This window comes from Melospiza georgiana, chromosome Z (assembly GCF_028018845.1).
Source record: "Melospiza georgiana isolate bMelGeo1 chromosome Z, bMelGeo1.pri, whole genome shotgun sequence".
In the NCBI taxonomy this organism is placed as follows: domain Eukaryota; kingdom Metazoa; phylum Chordata; class Aves; order Passeriformes; family Passerellidae; genus Melospiza; species Melospiza georgiana.
This window is the reverse complement of record NC_080465.1, coordinates 27,288,974-27,313,473: the sequence shown is the minus strand read 5'-3', so window position 1 is coordinate 27,313,473 and position 24,500 is coordinate 27,288,974. Positions and strand designations below refer to the sequence as shown.

General features: G+C 38.8%; 1 protein-coding gene across 2 annotated transcripts; it reads left to right on the top strand.

Annotated features, from left to right (window-relative positions):
• The first annotated feature begins 185 nt into the window (after window positions 1-185).
• HABP4 (hyaluronan binding protein 4) lies at window positions 186-24,500 on the top strand. 2 transcript variants are annotated; one of them, XM_058044228.1, is made up of 9 exons: window positions 186-202; window positions 419-687; window positions 11,362-11,506; window positions 12,277-12,438; window positions 12,629-12,700; window positions 14,468-14,551; window positions 21,015-21,183; window positions 22,756-22,932; window positions 23,966-24,500. In XM_058044228.1, the coding sequence occupies exons 2-9, from the start codon at window positions 435-437 to the stop codon at window positions 24,020-24,022; spliced, it is 1,119 nt and encodes a 372-aa protein (XP_057900211.1). In that variant the 5' UTR covers window positions 186-202; window positions 419-434; the 3' UTR covers window positions 24,023-24,500. The 2 variants fall into 2 exon arrangements, with proteins under 2 accessions (XP_057900211.1, XP_057900209.1); XM_058044226.1 differs by lacking the exon at window positions 186-202 and having other exon boundaries at window positions 358-687.

Here is a 24,500-nt window from a genome sequence, read left to right as displayed (position 1 = left end):
CCTGCACGGTATTGGCCGCAGCTGGGCACCGGGGACGGGGCGGAGCCTGGCGCCGGGATTGGCTGCTCTGTTACTCGCCCGTCGCGCGTGCAGGCGGTGGGCGGGCCCGGCCGCGCTTATAAGCGGCGGCGACGGCGGCGGCCGTGGGTGTGCTGTGGGGCTCCATTGGCTGCTGCGGGCGGCCGGGGCGGGGCTGCAGAAGGTGCGGCGGGCCGCGGTCGCTGGGGCGGCGCGTGAGCCGGGCTGCCGCCGGCGCTGCCGCCGCCGCTGCTCTCGCCCGGCGTGTGACTTGCTTCGGCCCCGCGCAGCGGTGGCAGCCTCCTTGGGGGGGGGGGAGAGCAGCGGCCGCCGGGGTGCGCGCAGGGGGCGGTCGGGGAGGTGAGGCGGCCGCGCGGATGATGGCGGGGCTGGCGGGCAGCCCGGTGGGTGCCGTCATGCAGGAGAACTTCGGGTGCTCCGTCGCCAATCGCTTCTGCCAGCTCCTGGACGACGAGTCGGACCCGTTCGATGTCCTGCGCGAGGCCGAGCGCCGCCAGCAGCAGAGGAGGAAGCGCGATGAGGCGGCAGCCGTCGCCAAGAGAGCCGTGCCCGGCGGCCGGGCGGGCAGCGGCAAGAGGGAGACCCAGAAGGAGCGCAGGCAGCCGGAGAGCTCCCCTGCACCCTACCCTGCGGCGCCGCCGCAGCCAGGTACGCGGGCAGCACCCCGGCGGGGCGGGCGCGGGCCAGACCGGCGGCCGGTTTGGGAAGGTGGTGCCCGGCGCTGCGGTGCCCGGTGCGGGCCCCGCGGCGCGGCGTGGGTGGCTGCGGGCTCCGCCGGCCTCTCGCTAGCCGTGGCGTGGCGGGGGTAGCGCTGTCGTGGCGGGGCCGAAAAATCCTGGTTCCCGATGGGGTCGTCGTGGTGAATGCACCTGAAAGTCCCCTCAGAGCAAGCCGTGACGCTTGGCACGGTCACGGCACGATGTTGCCGAGCACTCTCAGCCGAGAAGGCCTTGGGATATGTAAATGAAAACTTCAGCAATATACCCAAGAGACAAGTGCAAGAGCATAAACTCCTACGCTGTGGCATCTACAGCTTTCATGGTGGTTTAGTAGTCCTGTTGCTGCGTTTCATTGCTTGTCACCCTGGACAGTATCCTTCAGTGTCTGAAGTTTCCAGGCTTGATTTCTCGGTACCTGTGAGGTTTTTCTGGCCTTTTGGTGTCTTCAGAGTTCTGTCGTCTCCAGAGATCTGTGCTTATTTTGCCTTGAGCTTGCATTGGTGAGCCGGCCTTTTTATAAAACCTTATTTCCTGGGGTAACTCTTCAGTCGATGTCCAGGAGTGGTCATCTGCTGGGTATTGATGCGTTGTACTGCTTGGGGAAAGAGGGAGTCAGTTGGGTTTTGTACTAGAATGTCCCTCACAGTCCTCTTTGCAGCTGGAGGCTCTGTGGGCTATAGCTTCTTGCATTTGGAGCTGGTTGCTGGTCTTAGTGAGTCTGATTGTTACTACTTACCCGGTATTGAGCTTCTGGTTGCTGGATTCAGTATCTAAAGTATCTGAGAACTGGTGGATTGTTTCTAAATATTGAGAATCTTTGCACGGAAGATTCTGGTTTCACACTCTTGAGTTGTAAGTTCCCGTTCTCCTACAGGAAGCAATGAAGCCTAACACATAATCTATTATTAAGATATTTTCTTCCTGTAGTAAAAGCTCCTGTTAAACTCACGGTAATGGTACTGTGTGTTTTAATGCCCTAGGAAAAGGCTTTTGAATAGGTTGTTGCTCCATCAAGTTGTTGCCAGTGTTGCCAATTCTATTGCTTAGGCTTACAGTCTTACACGCTTCCCAACAGCAGTTAGTAGACGTATTTTTAGCAGTTTGTGGAGCAGAGAATCTTCAATGCTAAATATGTGCTGGATAATGAGCACCTTTGTAGAGGAAGATAAGTTTTCGCGGTCTTTATGGGCAGTTATATGAAACTAGTCTTTTTGAGATTTTTCTGCTATTATGTGAGTTAGTCTCGTAAGACCAGTACTCAGACTATAACAGCTTATTTTATTTAAAAGTTACTTTACTGTGGCTGTCAACAGAAGTTGCAGGAGTCTGCTCAGTGAACATCAGAGTCTCAAGTTTTGATGAAAAAGTTCTTGAACAAGATCTGGTGGTTAGCAGTAACTTAGCGTAGTAGTGTGTGAAGGCAATCCTTTGCCTCCCGCTTGCCCATAGGTGTCACCATTCCGGGCAATACACAGTGGCTCTGTGGCTTGTCTTTGACTATTCTCTGCAACCTTGGTTGCAGAAATTTCTTGTTAATGCAGAAATTTATTGTTAAGAAATCTCTTTTCTCATACAGAGACAACAAGTATGTGCACCTTGTTTCAATTTCCTGCTGATTTAAAATGGAGAAAGGACTGCTGACTATAGTACCCTTAGCGAAAGGGCATTAAGATCTATTTTAGGAAGAGTTATTTCTCTTCTATATTTAAAAACACACTTTGTTCTTTAAACATAGCATCTGTTTGGGGTTTTGTGTGTTTGTCTTGGGCTCGTTAGGAAGTAAGGACTATAAAAGTACAGTGCTTAAGATGCTAAACCAGTGCGGATAGTCATGACTTGGTCTTGACTGTGTTCCTCATTTGAATGTGCTGTGTTAGTGAGTCTGCTCTGAATGGCAGAGAACCCTCTGAGTTATTGTGAATACATAAATGATGACGTAGCTGACAAATGTTAAGCAAGTGTCATGTTGAGTAAAAAATCTTGAGGTTTTTTGGATGGGAGTGGGTCAGCTCTTTATTGGTGCCAAAGTTGGTTTGTTATGTAGGGTTCAAAACTGCTATATTTTATAAAAGATTCAGGGCGCTATCAACTTGACAGTTGAGAATGACCAACCTCCTTGCACTCCCAGTTTGGCATAAAGCTTCTAATAACAGATGGATTGTTAGAAGAGTGCACCTCTGTTTGGGGAAATAAATAATATTGATTAAAATTACTAAATTGTTAAACTAATTGCTAAACTTTTAATTAAAAAAAGGAAAACATACCAATCTTAAGACTTTGTTTCTAGACTTTCTTAGTGATTTTTTCCCCCCCTGATTTTGGGCATAACTACCCCTAACTTCATTCGACTTATTAGTAATTAAAACACCAAAAAATAGCATCTAGATCTATCAGAGTAGCAGAATCAGAATCTAGTATTACAGTTGAAATGATGGAATTCACTGTCTCATACTAGTGTTTTTGGAATCATCACAGAATAGTGTTGAGAGGCTATGTTGGAAGGATGGTCTGGTCCAACCTTTCCTAGGAAAGGCAGCCTTGAAGACCTCATCTGCTACCTTGTTGAGTTGCATTTTGAAAGCCTGCTGTGATGGGGGTTTAACTCTGAAAAGGTTGTTTCAACATAAGGTAGCACCAGAAAGAAATTCTTAACACAGATGAAATCTCTTCTTGTGCAGCTTGTCCCCACTGTAGCCGCTCACTTTCATGGGACTCCTTGTGAAAAGAGCCTTCATCATTGTAGCCTTTCTAATACCGGGGTACTGTGATGTGGTTTAAATGAAGCCTTGTCCTGGGAAGAGGATAGCCTTTTCTCATAAGGCAGACTCACCAACTTTTTCATAACCTTCACAGCCTTCTTTTGGATATTCTGCAGCCTGATCATCTTCAAAACCCTACTTTGAACCCTTCCAGACTGTTTTATGTAGTTGCTAGGGTATTTGCTTGTTTGTACTACAAAAAGTCTTGTTAATTTTCATGATTTTTGTTTTATTCTAGTATTATTTCTTAAGCATATTTATTCTGTGAAAAAGGGTCTTTCTAAAGACTCAAAGCACATCTAGGCTTCTATCTTGCAATATAAGGAGTTTTTCCATAGTCAGAGATTTTTTGTGGTGTTATGTTTTAGTGTTTGAGTGGAAGGTTTAGTCACAAAGTTCTGTAAGGTAGGTTTGTTGTTTTGTTTTTTTCAAATGTAATTCTTCACTGAATTTTTCAAAGCAGGTTTTAGTAAATTTCTGGAGATATTTTCAATTTGAAACAAACCTCCTGAGAGGACTTCGCCAGAGAATGCAATGCTTTGAACTCTAGAATCCAAACTAATTATAATGAAATGGCACAACTCTAAGGAGATGACTTTTTAAGCTTTGTTTTTTATGGAGAAAATGGGTTTCTATTTCACTGTCTGTTGCAGAATGGTCCGTTTGTCTGGGATGAGCCATTTGTCGGTGAGGGGAGACTCGGACACTCAATATGAGTGATAAGCAAGTTCCATTTATTGAAGAGAGCATCAGACACTTATACAGCAAGTAATAAGCTTAGATCTATTGGTTAAACTGTACCATCAACTCTTCCTCATTCCTTTGGGCCTACATTCCCTCTTTCCCACATGTCTCTGTCCACTCGTTATCATACTCAGCTAGGCCCAAGGACACGCTATCTCGCAGGTGCAGGACTTGAAATTAGCCACGGCCTTGTACTTTTCCAGTCTCTAGTCTAAATTCCCAACAACTGTCTACCAAAACCTATACTTCTAACCTTAAAGGTATATTTTTTCTCTTCTCTGGACTGTTGTTTTCCAGTCTCTAGTCTAAATTCCCAACAACTGTCTACCAAAACCTATACTTTTGACCTTAAAGGTATATTTTTTCTCTTCTCTGGACTGTTGTTTTGTGATTTTTAGACTGTATTAGCTGAGGATTTGGGTAAAGGCTGGTTGTAGGTGTTGCAGCTCTTGCAACTGCATCACTCGATGTTAACTCAGTTCATTCTTACCACAGTGACCAAACTGCATTTGCCAGCTCTTTATGCAAAAGGCCGAGTTGCAGAGCTAGCATTCTTTACCAGTCCAGGAAAATTAAATTTGTTGATCCTGCAGTAATACTCTCTGTTCTTTTGAAATCTCTAAACCTTTGTTGCTAATACTTCTAAAAGGTTTTCTTCTTTCCTATACATATGATGACTCTGGTAACTATATATTTATATTTAGTTCCTAAATACTGTGCTTTTGAGTTTTTAGCTGTGGTTTTAAAATGGCGTGGAATTTTTTATGGAGTTTTATCTTAGACTGACTGTGATTTTCTTATTTTTTAATAGTTTATCCTGATAACATTCTTTCAACTACAGTGCCATAAGGATTGTCTAAAGGAAAGCTATGGTAGGCAATTCTGTAATTCAGCAAGTACTGGCATGCATGAAAACAAAATGGCACTGGATGGAGTCTAACTCCATATGTCTCTTTGGTGTGTTGCTTGCAATAGCTGAAGCTATTGTTTGAAGTTTGGTATTAGAATCACACACATTTAAAGGGGAGAAAGTGAAATTGTTTTTGGAGTATTAATTCTTTTACTCTCTAAAATATAGCAAAATAAGTGTTTGAGTGAAAATAAATTTCCTTTTACTATTACCAGTTATGAAGTTTTCTTGTAAAGAAAGATTAGTTGCCTGTGTATAAGTTGTTAAATAAGTTTATTCACCCTAGGCTTCCCGCAGCTAGCATCCAGTTTCGGGAGAAAAAACATTAATAATTTTGTGGTATTGCAACAGGTACAGCTCAAGCTAGGTGCCTCACCAGAGGGATTTAGGGTACAGAATCCCAGGTATTTCTTTATTCTTACAACCAATGCTCCTATTCTTTGCACACTTCACACCTTGCATGCACATCTTACTCCAATGGTGATTTTTGTTTTGGAGTCTTCTTGTTCATATCACATTCTTCTTCTGCAGCTGTCTTTATCTGGATGGGTTGCAGGTTCTGATGATAGCCATGACTTCTTAATCTTTTAGTTTGCACTCGTCTCAGAGCCTCCTTTCATTGCAGCTGAACAATAATAGAAGACTCATTCAGCATTTCAAGGTAAAAGTTTGCAGCTTGTGGCCTAAACTTCAGCACTTTGCTTGTGCTAAGCAAAACTACTTAGATAAAAGAACTCAGCTAACTAAGCTCAGTATATAACAGTCCTCCCTTTGTTTTTATTAAGCTTTCCCACTATTATCAGAAAGACCTCATGAAGTTTTTCAAAGCATTTGACTGCTCTCCATGTCACATGTGATGTTATTACAAGTAACAGGCATAATATCCTAAAGCTTTAACAGCAAAGTAAGTACATGGTAGGCTGGTATGTGACCACTTCCATTTAGGTTCTAATTTGGATTTTTGTGAAAATACCTTAATTAATGCTTCAGTAATACCATTGGGCATACATTTTTTTTTTCTCAAAGCTTTTTTGCATTGATTTAGCATACTGAGTCAACCACTGATCTCCAAGAGGTTCATCCTAGGTGTAATTGTTTGCCAAACACTAATCCTGTTGATGTCAACCTTAGATGTTGGGAAAAGCTGTTTCCCAACATTGCATAATATCCCAAAGTATACTGCTCCTAAGCTTCAGGCCATTATAAACCTATCTGACTACAAGTTTGAGTTATTTTATTTTTTTTCATTTTGTTGGAGCCTTTTGTATGAGCTCAGGAGTATACTACAGGAATATTATCTGCAGAAATATTATTTTCTGCTGAAGCAAGGGACTCTCATTTTTCCATAGTTTACCCATTGCATGACACACTCCAAAGGCTTACTTAGACTCAATATAAATAGTGGCATTTGCTGATCATGTCACCACAAGGCTGCTTTTGCTAATGCAAGTAGTCTGGCCTCTTGGGTCATCAGCAAGGGTTGTAGAAGTTCAGTTTCAAGTGCCTCAAAGTTTCTCACTAATGCATAGCCTCCGTGCTGTTTTCCATTTGCATAGTATGGAGATCCATTGGTCAACAGTATCAGATCTAGGGTCTGTAGAGGCTGATTTTACAGATCTGTCCATACGTGGCTGGAGTGAAACACCTCATGGCAATCATGATACAGCTCACTGTTGGAAAGAACAAATAGAGCTGCTGAATTCAGCATCCTTTTAAAGTAGTAATAATTAAATTAATGATTTAAAATTCATAACAGTTCATTTTTTGAGGGGACAATGTTTGTATATAATATTGTTTAAGCATCAGTTCTGCTTTTGTTACACAGTTACGTGATCTATAACTACTATTCCTTTTACAACTTGGAATATCCTTTCTTTCTCCAAATTTCAATTCCACTTTCTTTGCCTTGATAACTTAACTGCCGTAGCCCTGGTAGTTAGGTTCTTCAGTACCCTACTGTGCCTAAATAATTCCTCACAGTTGTTTTCTTGGTTACTTTGTTTGGTCAAGATATTTCTACCATAGCCTTGGACCTATTTTGGGTCTGCTTGTCCTTTTGAGGTATACTGGGAAGAAGGATAGTCTTCTTTCGAAGCTGAAAGGGGTTTCCTCCTTTTTTTTTTTTTGTGGCGGGTGTTGGTAAGTTGGTTTTTTGTGGTGTTCTGATTTTTTTTTTTTTTGGGTGGGTTTTGCTATTTGTTTATTTGTTTTTTGTTTTATTTATAGATTAAGCCCAAGCATCAGTTCTGCATTAATGCTGATTTTTCTCCACAGCTTTGTGACTGTGGTTTTCAACAATTCTAGTATTTTTAGCTCCTTTTGTATGTTTTTGGTGATCACACTCCTTCCCATAAAGATTAGATCTATCCATTCAGGTAACAAATGGAATTCTGTATCTCAGGTCTGTAAGAGGTCTCTTTTTATGCTGGGGAGTCTTCTGTCAATGTGAGCCTTTCACAAACACTCTTTTCCCAATTTGTTCTTTGTAAGCAGTTACCTCTCTCAGCTTGTGAATTGCATGCCAGCTACCACTGTCACATTAGGAAGTGGGAGAAACAGCAAGGCTTCTGCTTTAGTGTATAGTCCCTCATAGCAGTTGCAAGCTGGGCTCCTTGTGGTGTTTGTCTGAAGTCAAGACTTTCTACAAAAAAATGTGTAAAATGAAAAATTTAAAAAAAGTGAAAGCACACTCTCTCAGTACAGGCTAGTGAAGAACCACAAAACCTAGAGATACCTCTTTCCAAGCAAAAGTCTCAGTTTTTGAGGATGGATTATATAGATGGAGAAACTTGCTGAGAGCTAGACAGCAACACTGGAAATGCAGCTAGATTTTGCTGCATTATTTTATATCCATCTGTTAATACATAGATATCCAGTTTCTGGGAAACTAAACAATGCAAGTTATAAAAGTATAACTTCTGCTTTTCCCGTAGCCAGTTCTGCGTACATACTTATTAAAAACAGTTCTCTAGAAAGTCTTTTTATCTAAGTGCTGCGGTGTTAGCAAAAGTAATTCTAAAAGTGAAGTATTATTGTGGGGAAAGTGAAAACTACTTAAGTATGTTTGCTCTGTATGATTTAGAGTTTTAACAATATCTCTCATACAACTGAGCTTTTTTCTTTAGCACTGTCTAGTTCTAGTACCTGGTAATTTTAGTGTTTACAGATTCTTTCCTGCTAATAATAGTTCAGTTGCTTCTTCTGGGGGAAGAAAAGGCTAAATCTGTTGAAACACAGATCTCTGTTCTGATTCCTCAGTTTAGAAAGTACAGTGATAGGCAGCTTAGCCAACAGACTGGGCTGATGCAGTAACAGTCCAGGAAAGCTGTGGTGAAGTAGGGAACGGTGGGACACATATTCAGGTGAATACAGATTACAGATGTAATTTTAAGACACAGAAAAACCACTTTAAAGAGAGGCTAAACTAGGTAACTAGGAAAGAGTGATCTTCAGTTTTCAGAATTGTGTTTGTAAGGCCTCAAGTAGATGATCCACAGACCTCTAAAGCTTTTTTCTTTTGTGTGGTTTTGAAGAAAACCTGCATACCAGATTATATAGACAAGCAAGCAGACAAAATTTGCGTCTGTTTGGAGAGGCAGTTATTAAGCAAGCATTCAAAATGTACCCCAGTCCTTTGTCAGTGATATACAAGATGGCTCATGCTTTGTCTTGATTTTGATGCCTTGTTTTATTGTCCCCCAAAGGATAGATGGCCCTTGGGCTCTGTGAATTAAACTGAGTCTGTGTTAGGACATAGCAGAGGATTAAAATTGTAGAGCTTATGCTATCACTGCTGCCAAGCTCCAGTCTGGTTTTATTTACATGCAGAGCTGAAAGTTGGGCTGTCTTTTTGAACTGATTCACAAGCAGGTTACATGAACTTTTGCCCCAAGGGTGACTTGTCCTACTAGAGAGAGAGACAGGTGTTGCATACTGCCTTAATCCACTACTTCATGTCTGTCAAACCAATTAAAGATGTTTTTGTGGCACTTACTACCTGTGTAAAAGACTTTCTAGTGTTTAAAATACATCTGCAGTAAATGAAGCCACCTGTTAAAATCAAAGTGAGAGAGCCTGGCACTCAAATTGGAGTAGAACACACAGCTCCATCCAGTACGCTCAGTGCTGCTGACATGTAATATACTGACATGTCTGACAAGGAGACTTGTTTTGAAGTTGTTTTGAAGTACTTATAAGCAGTACTGGGTGATAAAATGAGACACTATCTTTTTAAAATTACTTCTGCATCTTCTTTTTTTAGCATTGTTTTGCTAGTTTGAAGGAGCTCTTTGAATCTCAAGGTGAAATTGAGGTTAATACTAAATATGTAGGGATTCTGACTGCCGCATTCTTGCCAATGGAGTCTTTTTAGAATAATTGATGCTTCAGATAGCTAATGAGAGAGGATCAAAAATAAATAACATCATAGTCTTCTATGCATTTTTGTGCACTCAGATCCAAACAAAATAACTAAAATGACACCAGAAATTAGTAGTAATTTTCCCAAGCAAGAGTCCAATTTAGAATTAACCTTTACATAGCTGGTAGTGTAGTTGAGATGTGTGTAGAGTAGATGTTTCCCAACAGCATGTACTGTTCTGTATCATCTGTAATTTTGCTTTGTATTAAACTGTCCTGATTTGAAAAGCTTACTCAGAAACTGATTTCAAAAGTTGTCCTTTATGCAGAGATTACATCGTAATTCGGGTAATGCAAATATGCTCAGTGCTCTGAGGCTCAAGTAACTTCAAACCTGAGAAGAGAGAATTACTGGAGTGTATTATGTCAGGTGGTTTGTAGCTTAAAGAAAAGCAGAGCTGGAGTTGCTTCTGTACCACGTATAACACTATCTTCTCTGTACAAATATGACTGTTCTTAGTGCATAACAAAAAGCTTTATTTACTACATTCACCAAGTGGATAGTTCTTTGAAGCTTTCTCTTTACAAATTGTGTTAGATTTCATCCTCACCACCTAAGCTTTGATCAAAAATCTTCTGATGTGGGCATTTCTCTGGGGCTAAGAGTTAATTTGCATATTAATATTGTGACATAAAATGGCCTTTTTTTTTCTCTATGTTGTAGCAACAGCGGTAGCCAGGACTGTCACTTGTCCACTAACCTGAGTTCAGTAATCTGCTCAGCATTCCACGGTAGTTCAATACTTCCTGTGGAAACAGTAGCTTAGATCTGAGACCAATCCTCCTGTTCCTTATTTGATTGACTTACACTGTTGGCTTAGAAAGGTGTTGGTTTAAATATAGAGGCCTAGCAGACAAAATGGCTTGCTTCTGGAGATCTTGGTCCCAGAGGGAGAACAGAATTTGGGAAAACGGGAAAGGAGGCACATAAAGAACTGTAATCTTCTGCTAGATGTATACAGGTTGAGTGTAAAACTTCAGGTTTTTTCTATTATAATTCACAATTTCTTTTCATTCATTCTGCCCAACCCGATCCTCCTCAACTGCAACAATGGCTGAATAAAACTCTAAAAAGCTTAAGTATATTTTATCTTGGAATATGTTTATGTTCTAGAATCAGTGGTGTTGAAGTCTTTCTACTCACTGTTTGGGTCTCTGCCAGCTGAACTCAGTGACCTTTAGTGTTGCTGAATGGTGCTTTCCTCTACAAAACAGCAGTGTGAGGAGGTGACCCTGTGCTGGTTGTTTGATACTGTGGCCATGAGCTTAGGGGACCCGGAGGCTTAGACTTCTAAACTGAGCTTATCTGGCAGGAGGTGTGTTGGTTCACAATCAACACCTATCTGTAAGGGGTCATTCTCTTTCCCTCACCTTCTTTGCTAATGCTGCCATCTTTCAATTGGTCTTTTCCATTGAAGCTTCTCCACCTCATCCTGTACTACACTTTCATGATCCTTGAAAACATGAGAGAAACAATTTTTGTTCTTCTCCTCTGTGACTTGTGAGCAAAATGATATTTTTCTTTAGACTTTCTTTTCTAGAAATCTCTGACTTTCAAAACCCATAATATTTTGCAGGTTCATCAAGACAGAAGGTAAAATAAGTACGTGTCTTTCAAGCAAACAGTGTCTGGCGACATTAGCTATAAGGAGTTTTAATGTTCTAGTGGATTTGGGTTTGGATGTGTAGCCAGCTCACTTCAGTCAGTAGTTTGGTAAATGCAATTGTGTTACTATTGAGCTGTCAGTAATCCCTGTGTGTGTTTGTGTAGGCCCAAAGCGAGTTCCCAGGCATGAAGAACAACAAGGGTTCAGTAACAGAGGCATGGAGGGGAAACAGGACAAAACTGAATGGAGACCATCTTTCAGGAAATACCGCTATGGAGCACAAAGACAAGTGGAATTCTCAGTGGAACGGTATGTATCCTGCAGAGAGAACTAAGATCCCTCACAGAGGATATTAATGTGCAGGTTTTTTGCAAGACTACTTACTTCATGCCTGTAAGAGCTGTAGTTTCACCTTCCTTGGGGGTTGAATTGGTACATTTTTTGTTGAATGTTAGCAACATAAGGCAAAACTGAAAAATTTAAAGATCTGAAAATGTACCCCCTAGTCAGCAGCATATTTATAATGTTAGTTTCTGAGCTCACATGCCAAGCCTTGCAGAACATGTAGGAGGTTGCAAACTGGAATTTACTGCTTGGACAGTGAATGCATGTTGATTTTTCTTTCTTCATAAATATTAGAAGATTCCATCTAACCCTTAATGCTTCAGAATGTGGCTGTTCTTACTTTATACCACAATAGTTGATATTTAACAAGTTGTCTGAAATTTTAGCAGTTGCATATAAATATGGGTTTGAGATGGTGGAGCTATTGCATATAAAGTTGTGAAGACTTGACTGTTTTATGTTTTCTTTAGTTTTTGTAATGTTTTCAGTGTTAATAACTGCTGATCATTCTGTTTGTGTGCTGTAATAATTCCTCTAGAGTTCAGTTTGTCCATTTTCAATGACAAAACCCAAACAGCTGTAGTGTGTACTGTACAAAGATGCACTCTACAAATTGTGCTGTAGCTGTTACATACTGATGTATCCCATAGCTGCACAAACATAACAATATGATTTTTTTCTTCTTCTTAATTGTTCTATACAAACAAAAGTCTCACTAATTACCTTCTTCTTAGACCAGTGGAAAGATTAGACTATGAAAGACCAATAAGAGGCCGTGGTGGGGGAAGAGGCAGAATGAGAGGTAGAGGAAGAGGTGGTGGATTAATTGGAAGTTTTGATGGGTTTGACCAAAGAAGAAAACGTGAACCAGAAAGACAAAGTGGGAATGATAAAACGTAAGTGTTCTGTATGCTGTTTCCTACTTGGTATACAAGTAAATAATAGTCAGCACTGCAGTACTCTCTTTTAGGTATTCTGTTCCCTTCCATATCCAGGCTGGCTGGCAAAAAGTCAATACTGGTTTTAGTTTGAGGTCATAAAAAAGGCAAAAACCTCCTTAACTCATAGAATTGTTTTCCTCTCTAGAGGTGTGAAAGCAGATGACAAAAAGGGTGGAGGTGGACCTCGCAACTACAGAACAGTGACAGATGGTATAAGGTATGTCATATACTTGTGCCCATCATAGATCATAATTTTCTGTGGCCTGGGTTAGATCATCATTTTCATCAGTTTCTTGTCCATTTTGAGCTTTATAAGCATCACTTTCTATTGTTGTTGTAATTAATGTAATTTTACATTTTTTTAACTTGGCTCCTTCATGATGGTGAGATTAAATTGAAGCAAAGGCATGATGATGTTTGTTCACTTAAGACAGCCAGAATCTTTTGACTGGAGTGGAGTTGTCTTTTAATGGAAATAAGTTATTATTTTTCTCAATAGTCAAGTAAATGGTATTTAATGGAATTGCTCCAAAATGCTAATTTTAAGATTCAAGCTCTGTTACTGGGTTTAAAGTCTAGTCTCTTTTCTGGAGTTTTATAGATAATTTCTAAATTGCAAAATGGTAGTACATTTCAGTGTGGTTCTGAAGGTAATATTCAGTTGACTATAGCATGGAAGTACATTTTAAAGTGATAGAAAAATCAGTAGCATAATGTGATTAATGGCCACTTTGAGGTAAAAAAATCAGGACTTTTCCATTCAGTTCTGTATATCTCTTAGGGGTACTGATTTCTGTTCAGATTTGTGAAACCTCACTGATTATGTTGGCATTTATCCATTCTTTGTACCTAGCAATACATTGCTCTTTCCAGTAGCTTTTGTTCTCATATACATCTAGAACTCTTTAATTGAAGGCTGATAAAGGATGGAGAAAAAGTAGTGCCTTGAACTTGTAGCAAATATATTTGGCCACATACACACTGATTGACAAAATTGTTTTAAAAAATAAAATTTTATTTTAAAATCAAATCTAATTTTAAAAGTCAATGGATTCAGACAGTCATGCTGAATGTTTGAAAAATATGGCCTTTATGTGTAATAATTTTTGGGTCTTGATACTCCAAATTCTTCTGAAAGTTGTATTAACTTCTCTCCCTCCTACAGAATTTCATATTAAGAGTAGATGGTTTAGGTACCCTGGCTTTTCAAAGGATCAGCTAGGTTAACATTGTTCTGAACTGATAGTGCAAAACAAGCTGGCAGAAAACTATCTTCTGTAGGATATCAGGGAAGGCTTCATAAACTTACAAGGTATTTATTGGCATTTACATATTTTCTTCCTAGTTGAGGTGGTTTTTTTTGGGTTTTTTCAGTTCAATAGCATCAGAACTTCTACCAATGTTTTCCTGTGATGTGGTAGAAGTGACATAAAATTAAAGCTCTCTGAACAATTCTAAAAGCATGTCTGTGTCCTGATTGTGGTAATCATGCATTGAAGCTAAAAGGTGTTAATTTAAAATATGTATGCCTGCTACTGGAATGAAAATAAGTTCCTGCTGTCATTTGACAGTGAGTTAAAGTCCATTTTACAGAAAATACAAACTTTCATTCTTTAAAAGAAGCAAAAAGGCAACTCCAAATGTCAGTGTTATACTGACAATTAATACTAATCATGATTATTATTCATAATGGAATTATTTCATCTTCATACATGCTTTTATTTTTTTAGTGAAATAGGATTTTTTCCCAGTATTCCCAAAATATACTTGTTAATGGCTCAACTAGTCACTTAGTATATCTTTCTGCTTATGATCAAAGAGTTTTCCCTTTTTTTTTTTCCCTCCTTACCAGGGAATTCTGGTAAAAGAAATAATGTATTGATTTGTTTTTTTTTTTTTTTCCAGTGTGAGTCATGAAGACCATAGTTTTGTTTTGGTTTTTTTTGTATGTGTTTTGTTTTGGTTTGTTTGCTTACTGTTTTAGTGGGAAGGAGCAGACTGCATCTATGGAGGAGACTGCAGAAACTCCTGAACAGCGAGGGACATCTGAAGGAGAGCCTCTGAGCAAGTACAGTCAGACAAATATTTTCTGTCTAAATGCAAAGGAAACAATTAACTCTTACTGATGTACTTGTATTGAGGGGCACACTTGAAATGTGAACTGTGAAGTTTTGCTAGTGCATGTATTTAAAAATAGAAAAGCTTGTTTTGTATTTGTGAGTATGGAAAATATGTCCCTTATTCTGACTAAAGCTTGATTTATACAGTTGGAAATTGCATTTAATTGCACAGTGATGCTTAACTTCCTAAGATTTGGTGATGATTTAAGGAGGAGCTACATAGTATGTTTTACCTTTTCCACTCCTCTAATTTGTAGAAACAACCACGCTTTTTGTTCTCTGACAACAGATATTTGAGGTGCCCATGCAATTGTACAAACACATTTAAAATATGGTGAGCTACTCTAAGTTTGTATTCACCAATCACTAATATCATGCAGATATCATCAATTCTTGAGAGGCCATGGTAGAACTTGGAAAAACTTTCTGGAAATGCCATGAGCCTTAGAATAGGGAAACTGAGAGAGAAATGTCCCTGTTGTCTTGTGGCTTTCATTCTAATCAATGTCACAGCAAATAAGTGAACACTGGCATAAGAAAACTAACTGGACAGTCTTGTCTAAGTAAAAGATTGAAAGAATAATTAAAGAGGATGTGGTGCATATCTCCTAGTGAGTGAAAGATGGTCAGTGCAGTATGTCAACCTCTTTTGTTGCTGTGAAGCCTTTTTTACTTCATGGAGCGGCTCCAGATATTAGTGATATGGGTTAATTTATTAATTATAAAGCTAACTAGATGACAAAACCTGTTTTATATGTTCAGGTTGTTTTCCCTGTCAGATGTTCAGTTGATATAACTTTGATTCTTTTAATTTTAGAGTAGGTTTTAATATGTAGGTAAAGCTGTATATCCAGGGGGAAATCTGTCTTTGAATGACTTATGACTGAAAAAATGTTTCTAGGCTAATTTAAATCAGGTGAGCAGTGTAGGTACAGTGGCAAAAATACACTGTATTAGCTAAATATGATAACAGTTATTCAACTTTTTTAAAATTTCAATTTTGTCAGTTGCTGGTTGCTTTGTTTGTTTCCTGCTTGTACTTGTTTCTACTTCAATTCAAGCTCTTTGTAGATATGTCCTGATATCTGTTCATTGTAGAGCTTAAGACATGAGAAGTGTGTACGGTGGAAAAGGCCTCCAGCAGAATTTGCCAGTTATCTTTAACTCTTTCATCTTTCTTAGAGATCACTAGATATTCAGTCAGACTGGGAGCCTTTCTGGAGATTTTACTCCTGTTTATATATTTTTTTAAGATTAATTTAGGCATAGTCCACTGAAATTCAAATTATTCAAAAAAGCAAGTAACCTACAAGCACAAAGTTCAGCACTGTGTACTCCTTTCAGGGCAACAAATACTGTCCCGAAGGCTTACAAATCTATATACAAAACGTGAGTTACATAAATCTCCCTGCACTTAATTTTTGGGGGGTGTCAGCTTGGTGACCCTATGTATTTTAAAAGAGGAGATACTCTGTGAATAGTGCCTAGGTCATTAGGGATGGTTGTATGGCATACACCTTAATAAGATGGAATTGTAGTTGTTTTAATGTTTAAAAGCAGAAGCTGGTAGGCTATGGTGTTCAGGCTTCAGGATGTACTTAAAGGTCTGACATGCTTAGGTTGCCCCTGCTGTCCAGATAACACAAATTAGGCTACCTTCTGCTTTTGCTACAGCCTCAGTGTTATACAGGGTTGTGTGTTTGCTTGGGCAGCTGCTAGGGTCATTCTCATTTTGACACTAAAATGCAGTGACTGCAAGGTAACCATTTATTTTCTACTGCTTTATTGCAGTTGTGTGCTTGCATTGAGAAAGAGGTTGAAGACTTGGGGTTGTTTCATCTCTCATTCTCTTTCTAGTCTGAAGTGTTTCCATTTAAAATTACAAGTGAAAAAATGTAATCTTGGAAGTTGGGAATAACCTGTCTGCATGAAGATGGTGTGGAGCTTTCTGATGTGGTGCTAATTACCATGCAGGTCTGGAAAAGAGGTTCTGTGGGTTTCTGTGACTTCTGGGGTCTTCCCTTTAAGACTCTATTTTGCTATTCCTGAGCTTCTATTTGCAGAGTATTGCTGGATAAGAGTTTCTTTTATGCTTGTGTGATGTAAGTCAAGGTGTTTCTTCCCATATCCTCAAATCTTGAGTGTATCAACAGTTTTTATCTCTAGTTATCATCCCAAACCGCATGCTAGTATAGGGGGCTTTTTTGCTGCAAAAGCAAAACCTAACCTTGACCCTGTATAAAATAAATAGGTAGTGCAGAAGTATAAACTTTCCTCACAACTGCTTTTGGTTGAACTTTTCACAGTTCGAACAATGTAACACACTTGTGTTGGCCAATTCAAATTAGATTTTTTGGTTTCATTCAGTACAACGCATGGGCTAATCAACTGCTGTTCCTAAAGGTATTTGTAGAGCTTGTATTTAATCTTGTGGGGTTTTCTTACTTTTTTATTCATGTGATAGTTTTCCTTTTTGTGGAGCTATGTGTCATATTGGTTATTTAATAGGAAGCTTTAACAATTTATCTTCAGTGTTTTGGCTATTTATCTTATTTGTTTATTTGTTTTGTGGTTTGTTTTTTGTTGTTTATTGGTGGTAGAAAGCTTTTCCTAGATCAGGCCAGAGCTTCATAAGTATTTGATTCAGTGTTTTTCTTCCATAGTAAGTTTGTACAATTGTTTGGGCTTACCTTATTTAACTTTAAACTTTTCTATAGCTGGTGATAATGCTCTTGTAAATAATGCTTAGTGGGAAAGCTTCTTGTCATTGACTTCTTGATAAAAGCTAAGCATTTGCTTTGTGCAGCTGAATAATGATGAAAAACTGATCTGAGAGAGACCTGCTGTCATTATTTTTAATATGAAAATAATAGGTGAATAGCTGAGCTAAATGGCATTCCTTTCCATTTACCTTCCTTCTGGCAAAAAGCAGAGGTATTTTGTATGCACAGCAATCAAGGCATAGTTAAGGGGTTATTGTTGTCCACTGGAGACACTGAAGCAGTAGGAACTATTACTGAAGGCTCTCATTTAGTGATTTGCTAGGACTTTCATTGTATATTCAGTTTGTTCATGTCCAGAGGTTGTGCTTAGTTGTCTGGCAGTGTTTTGTAAGCATGACTACTGGTGTGCCAAGGAGCTTATTAATTTGAAAAATGAAAACGCACACTAAGCAGTTACTAAAAATGTATAATGTTAGAAGGTAGAAAGTAATATACAGAATGCATTTCCATTCTGGCTTGGTGCCCAAAATAACTTGCTGCAATTAAGTTTCTGTCCAAAATGTGGTATGCAGGTTTTTGTTGGTGTGCTTCACTCATAGGTGCTTCCCCTTGAGAGTCTTGACATCCTAAAACAAATTTGTACCCTAATAACCTAGCAATTAAAACCATCCTTTGGAGTAAAAACCAAAACCATACTTTGCAGTTGAAAAAACCAAATATTTGCAGCGTAAATCTGCAAGTATTTCCTTTGGAACTGGCAAGTGGATGTTTTTGTTGTATGTATATTTTTGAAAGGAATAGCTGTCTTTGCTTTTTGTGAGATCAAGTTGCTGTGTGGTCAAATGTCCTTGTGTTTTCTAATGGTCATAGCAATTTAGACCTGAAAGGGGTCTTTTGGGCCCAAGGCATGATCAATTTTAATTGTTGCTTCTGAAACATGTCCAGTTGATTTTAATGTACTCTGCTACTGGAGATTTCAATGTCCCCTGATGGTCTTTCTAATACTTAAAAAAATAGAAGCTGCTATGTTAGTTTTTTTTTTCTCCTGGATTTCTTGCCTTAATGTAATGGATATGCAAAATTTTTTTAGCATTATGTACATTTCCTTTGCACATCTTTAAAGGATTCCCCATTGTGCATCAGGTGTTTCAGACTTGTCTTGCAGCACTACTGTGGACTTCTCATCTGTTCCCATGTAGAAGACATTATTCAGTTGAGATTTTGTTCCACCCTGCCAGCAATAACAGCTGTTTCAAACAAAACTGTTTATGTGGCTCCTTATCATACATACTGTGTTGTTGAAGAAGGAGCAGATACTTGAGTGCAGTGCTCCTGCACAATCCAGGGAGTTGAGGTCCCTCCTTCAGAACTTCTGCCTTGTTCATGGTTCTTTCTATGTTTGGGTGGCTGATACTTTTGCCTGTGTGTATGTATTTCTAGTTGTTCTTGGGACTTTCTGGTGATTGTTGTTTTGGTTGCTTGTTTTCAAATCACTGGGTCACTTTAGCATCTCATACCACTGAATCAGAAGCTGTTCAGTATTCTTGAATACTTGCACTATTGCCCTTCTTTTGGGCAATCTTTGTGCCACAGAAAATGCAGTAAATATTATTTTACACTGTTAAACTCCCATTTGCATTCTTGGCTTGCTTTTGCAAATTGAAATATTGATAGATAGTTCTCAAGTACTTTTTGCTGTCAGTTCTGCATCTTTCTGCATCTCTTGCGAAAGACTGAAACATTGTCTCTCTAATGTGGTGAAACGTTCATGGAAGAGGAGGAAAAAAGACTTCCAAAATTCAGACATGCAATTTACTGAGATACGGCTTAGGAAAAAATTAAATCAGTCTAATAGAGACACTTTTATTAGTTATGTTTCTCTTTAATTCCTCTAACACTTATTCCCAAAACTGAAGCTTCAGATAATTGATCAGAAGTTGTTTGGCCTCTTACTCTCGAGGACAACAAATTGAAATGGTTTTGGGGCTATGTTTTCTTAGTGCTCTTACAGATGCAACAATATCTGTTGGTGTTTTTCCAGAAGTAGCTGCTTCTTTCACCAGTATCCTTTTTATTTAACCCAGTAGACTATTTTTTTCCCTAACAGTCCTTCTAATAAAGTTTCAGATCATAATGAGAAGTGAGTGACAGACTGATTACCAGTCTTTTAACCTTGAATTTCTGGTTGATAAAGCTGGAATTTTCAAAACACAGGGCATAAAGGCATGTCAGAGGGGCAAGCATGTAGTGTAGGACTTCTGTATTTGTTATTCTTCTGTGAAGTGAATTTAGAACTAACTTATGTTAATCCTAGAACTAAAATCAAGGGTTGCTTTAGTGTTCAGTTCTGCTTCTCCCTTTCATATGCTGGGTGTTTAGAAAAATACTGTCTAATTTTGGCAAGAAATATGAATGCTTTGGTGCAGAATCTGGTAAGAAGGACTAGGCCTGTTCCCTGACTGAATGCAGAAAACCAAATCCATCATTCTCCCACAAGACAGGTTCTAATGAAGGGGCTTTCTAGAGAAGTCATTGTTAGGGAAACACTTAGTCAACTCCAACTGCTGTTGTAACACATAACAGTTTTCTATGTAAGGAGAAATGGTTTCTCAAGCATCTTGGAGTAATCAGTGTGGGCTTTCCTGTACAAGTCATGGTATTTGACTTGTTTATGCAGCAGACAGTTATGGTGGTGTAGGAAGTTGTGCTCTCCCTGTATGTGATGTTGTTTAGTAGGTAGGTAGCTTTCTGTAAGTATCATTAAATGTATACCTGTAGTATTCTAAAACCTGGTGTCCTGGCCAGGCCTGTCTTGATCAGCAGCAGAAAAGTGGCAGTAGAGTACTTAAGCATGATCAGTGGAAGGGAAGTTTTTTTGCTTATGTAACTTGTCTTATCTCTGTATTACAGACATAAAACCTTCTGTCTTTACAGTTCACAAATATGCAAGGCAGCCTCTGATGTATTCTGTATTGTTTTCTAGAACATATAGTTATTGCACTTAGTGACAAATGATAATTTGACTAGGATTAGTCTGATTTTGCCAAGTGATAAATACTGTCTGTTGCTACATCTGACAAAAAAATTCATGGAAGCATCTTGTGAAATTAACAAAGGAAATGTTAATAATTACCTGTAAGATCCCATGGTGTGATCATCATATGGTGAACATTTTTGATGACTGAAAGCTACACTAAAAAATCAATTCACCTCATATTGTCATTGTGCAGTACAAGGCAATGAAACCATGCAATTGGTGTGTTTTAAAACTGCTCTGTGTGTTTTGTTTTTTTTTTTTTTTAACCGTGGTTATATTTACTATGGGTAGATCCACTATTAAAATGTAGGGTTAAGAATATGCCAGATCAAAAGGAAGAATGATTTGTCTAGAATCTAAGTGCTTGAATTCAGGATGAGACTGGATGACTACTAATACAGGAAGCTGCAGACAGCATTTGTTCATATGATTAATTTCAGAGTACATAAATAAATACTCTAAGTTACGTTAATATGAAACTATCACATGAAGTTACTGTGAGGAGTAAGTGAAATTACCAATTTGGTGGGAAATATTCTAAATGTTTTGTTTAGTATCCTTACTTTAGTAGTTAAATGAGGTAAGTGCTCTTGTTTATCTTCTTGTTTTTTTTTTTAAAAAGTTTTTTACTCTAAAACTGTAAACTTCTAGAGCTGCTGAAGGAGAGCCAATGGAAGAAGTGGTTCAAGAAATGACATTAGATGAGTGGAAAAGTCTTCAGCAACGGAATCGACCAAAGCCTGAATTCAATATCCGGAAGCCAGAATCCACTGTTCCTCCCAAAGCAGTGGTGATTCACAAGTCAAAATATAGTGACGATGTAAGCACTGTCTCAGGAATTCTGTCAACCTTCCTTTATGCCCAGGGATGGGAAACTCTCTATTTTTTTTTCCACTAGCTTTAGTATAATCTGAACGGGCAAGAGCACAATATCTAAGCTTTATCACTGCAATGACACGCGCCCCAAAACTGGCTTTAAATTGTGTGACAGTTGTCTTTGTCTGACATCATCGCCCCTTTTTTCTGTGCAAACATGTAAAATATCAAGTTGTTCTACCTTATGGCTCAGCTGCTGCCACCTGTACAGGTCTCTAATAATGCTGCTAGAAAAACTTGGCTTATGAGTTTAATATATACTTCTTTTCCTCAGTTTGAATCCCGCTTAGCTTGCTTGCCAGTATGCACTTGTGTGTATCATAATGTGCACTTGAAAATACGAGTTTTGGATTTTTAGGGTGTGGTTGTTTTGGGTCCTGCTTCTTAGAACTAACCTTGGAGAGCTTGTGGTGCTGTAGTGTGCACGCCTCCCAGTTTCCTCTTAAATTTCACTCCATAATGTTGTTTAGGTTGAAATTCCATGGAGAAGTACTAGTTCTGAGGAGAGAAGGGGAAGCTTCTTTCAGATTCTAGCTTACTTAGATTTCAGATTTTGGGGGTCACAGAAGTATGTGCATACAGAGTCTAGCATGATGGAATTTTGATCCTTGAAGTCTACATGCATTTATGAATATGGATCTCTTCTCTAGTTATAATAATAATCTCAAAACTTGCTTAATCACTTTAGATTGTTGAGTCTGCCTTCTTTTTAGTGAGACTTTTTAGGTCAGAGTTGTCACTATCCCCTTTTTCTTTTCTGAGAGGTAGTGGTAGGGGTGGGGAGATACCTTCCACAAAGTCTGAAGAGAGCAGGTATGTGTTCCTTTTGCCTGTGAAGTTTCTCTTCTGGTAGTATCAAGAGACCTTGTTAAAGTGAACACAGAACAGGAGCTACAGGAACTGTGTAACATAGGCAGGTGAAATCCCTGAATTAGACATTGAATAAGTGACTCATCATTGTAAGGGATGAGTTAACATAGACTTTATCATTACTGCAGTCCTCATTAGTTATGCTGGGCAGTAGTCTGACATGCACTAGCTATTAGGAACACATAGTTAAAACCACAGTGATCTCATAGCTGCAGGCATGTAGGAGGAATACATCGATTAAGTAGCTTTGGTATGGCCTTTTATCTATTACTTGGACATAACTAGGAGTAAGTAGCTTAGGTCTGATGCTCTAGTCTCTTTGAAAACCTCCTAGATTTATATTTCTGACAAACCTCTTCAGTATTATGGAGTTCGTACTTTCCAGTATATGGAGTTCGTATGGAGTTCGGAAGCTTTTGTTACCAGGAATCTCTGAGCCAACAAAGAATGCATTTCCCAGGCATCTGGGAAGCTGCAATTACCTCATCTGTGTTAAAATCCTGTACAAGTTAAGGCTTGTCTTCTACTCCAGATGCTGTCTTGGTTCATCTGCTGCTTAGTCAATAATATAAGTGTGAATATGTATCTGGGAGGGGAGAAGCTCATACATGGAAAACTGTGGACTTTAATCAGATCTCCTCTTTAGTTGCAAAAAGAAGACTTTGAAGATAATTCTCATGTCTTTCGAAAACCAGTGAATGATATAACTTCTCAGCTGGATATTAATTTTGGGAGTCTTCCTCGCCCTGGCTATGGAATCAGAGGAGCACGAGGTGGTCGTGGCAGAAGACCTGAAGAGACAGTACCTCGACCAGAAGTAATGGTAATGGATTTTGTGGTGGTGGTTTTGTTCATTTGGCGTTTTTTTGTTTGGTTGGGGTTTTTTTTCTGTTGTTGATGGTGTTTGTGTGTGTCCTGCCCCTTTTGCGTGGAATTTTGATTTCTGTAGTGATAGACTTGTTTTTAATTCCTGTCTTATAGTATGTTGTCATGAATATTGAGTTCCTGGCCCATATTATGTTACTTGAAATTAAATACTGATTCAGGCTCCCAACTTTTAACACATACATTTCAAAAGGTCCGATTACTTGATGCTCTAATGGTAACTAGAGGAAAGGATGCAATTAGTTTTGATATAAATTGGGAAGTAATTAAAATAACTAGAGGCTTGTATCTCTTTGAAAAAATTCTGTGAAACAGTGATACTTTGTTTACTAACAGTGAGATCAGTAAATCTGTGATCCTACAGGATGATTCATGTATTCAATATAACCATTATATAAAAATTTCACTTACCTTTTCCTTTGGAATAAAAAAAAGCATTTGTACACTGGAAAATGGCTTCTTTATTCTTCATACTAACAGAAACTTTACTGTGACTAAAATGCTTTAAGACCAGGAACTTTCAGAATAATATGGAAGTGTTGATGCATTTGTTTCATCTGTAAGAAAGAGGTTCTTTATGGTAACAGATCAGAGAGATTAAAACGACAACCCAATATGTTTGATAGTTCTAGAATGTAAAAATATAGTAATGCTACTTCAAAAAATATGCTGTATTCTGCTTGAGACTGCTTAAATTTTCTTTAATTCAGTGCTGCAGAACTTGTGACCTTCTGGTCCTCTCCAGGGAGCATTATAAAAACATTCACACTGGAAAGAAACTATAGCAGTTGGAAGTTCTGAGATAAAAGCCTTGTGATACTGAGGGATACAATTTGAGTAGAAGTAGCCTTTAGTAGTAATAGCATTTGAGTAGAAGAATGAACCCTTTTGAGGGTAAAATACATATACATAGCTGTCAGATACTTTTGAAATGTATTCATTTTTATAAGACTTCTTTTTTTCCATTCTAGGTGCAGCTTGTTGCTCCAAATCCTGATGATCCTGAGGATTTTCCAGCGTTAGCTTGAGGACCCATCGTGAATGGTGGTATCTCAAAGTTCCTTTGTAACTGTGAAGAGACCCGTTCTATGCTGGTGTGGATTAAGGAAGCCAGTTTCCTTCTGGAAAGTTGTTTGAGTGTTTGGTGTGGAATGATTGCAGCTGTCTGCTAATAGAGTTGTGTTATGGAGATATGGGTGGATTGGGATCCTGTCACAGGCTCCAATGTCTGCCTCCATTTAGAAAACCTATGGGAAGGCTTACAGTACTTCCCTACTTGGCTTCAAGTGAAGTTAAAAGGGAAGAGTGTTTAAAAATGTATATATAGAGATTATATCAAGTTCTCCATGACACCATGATGAAATATAAACTGTACAACACAATCCCCAATTGGGACTCAATTTCACTGTATATTTGAAAGTTGTTTCCTTTGAGTGAAGTGTATATTTCAGACAATCAAAAGTTCCAGTTTTTCAGAGTTTCACAAATAAAGAAAAGTGCACATTG

Excerpts from the sequence above, each read along its gene's own strand:
- HABP4 (XM_058044226.1), top strand. The coding sequence starts at position 396 with ATGATGGCGGGGCTGGCGGGCAGCCCGGTGGGTGCCGTCATGCAGGAG. Across the intron at positions 12,439-12,628 it reads CAAAGTGGGAATGATAAAAC|AGGTGTGAAAGCAGATGACA; the intron begins GTAAGTGTTCTG and ends TTTCCTCTCTAG. Across the intron at positions 22,933-23,965 it reads TACCTCGACCAGAAGTAATG|GTGCAGCTTGTTGCTCCAAA; the intron begins GTAATGGATTTT and ends TTTCCATTCTAG.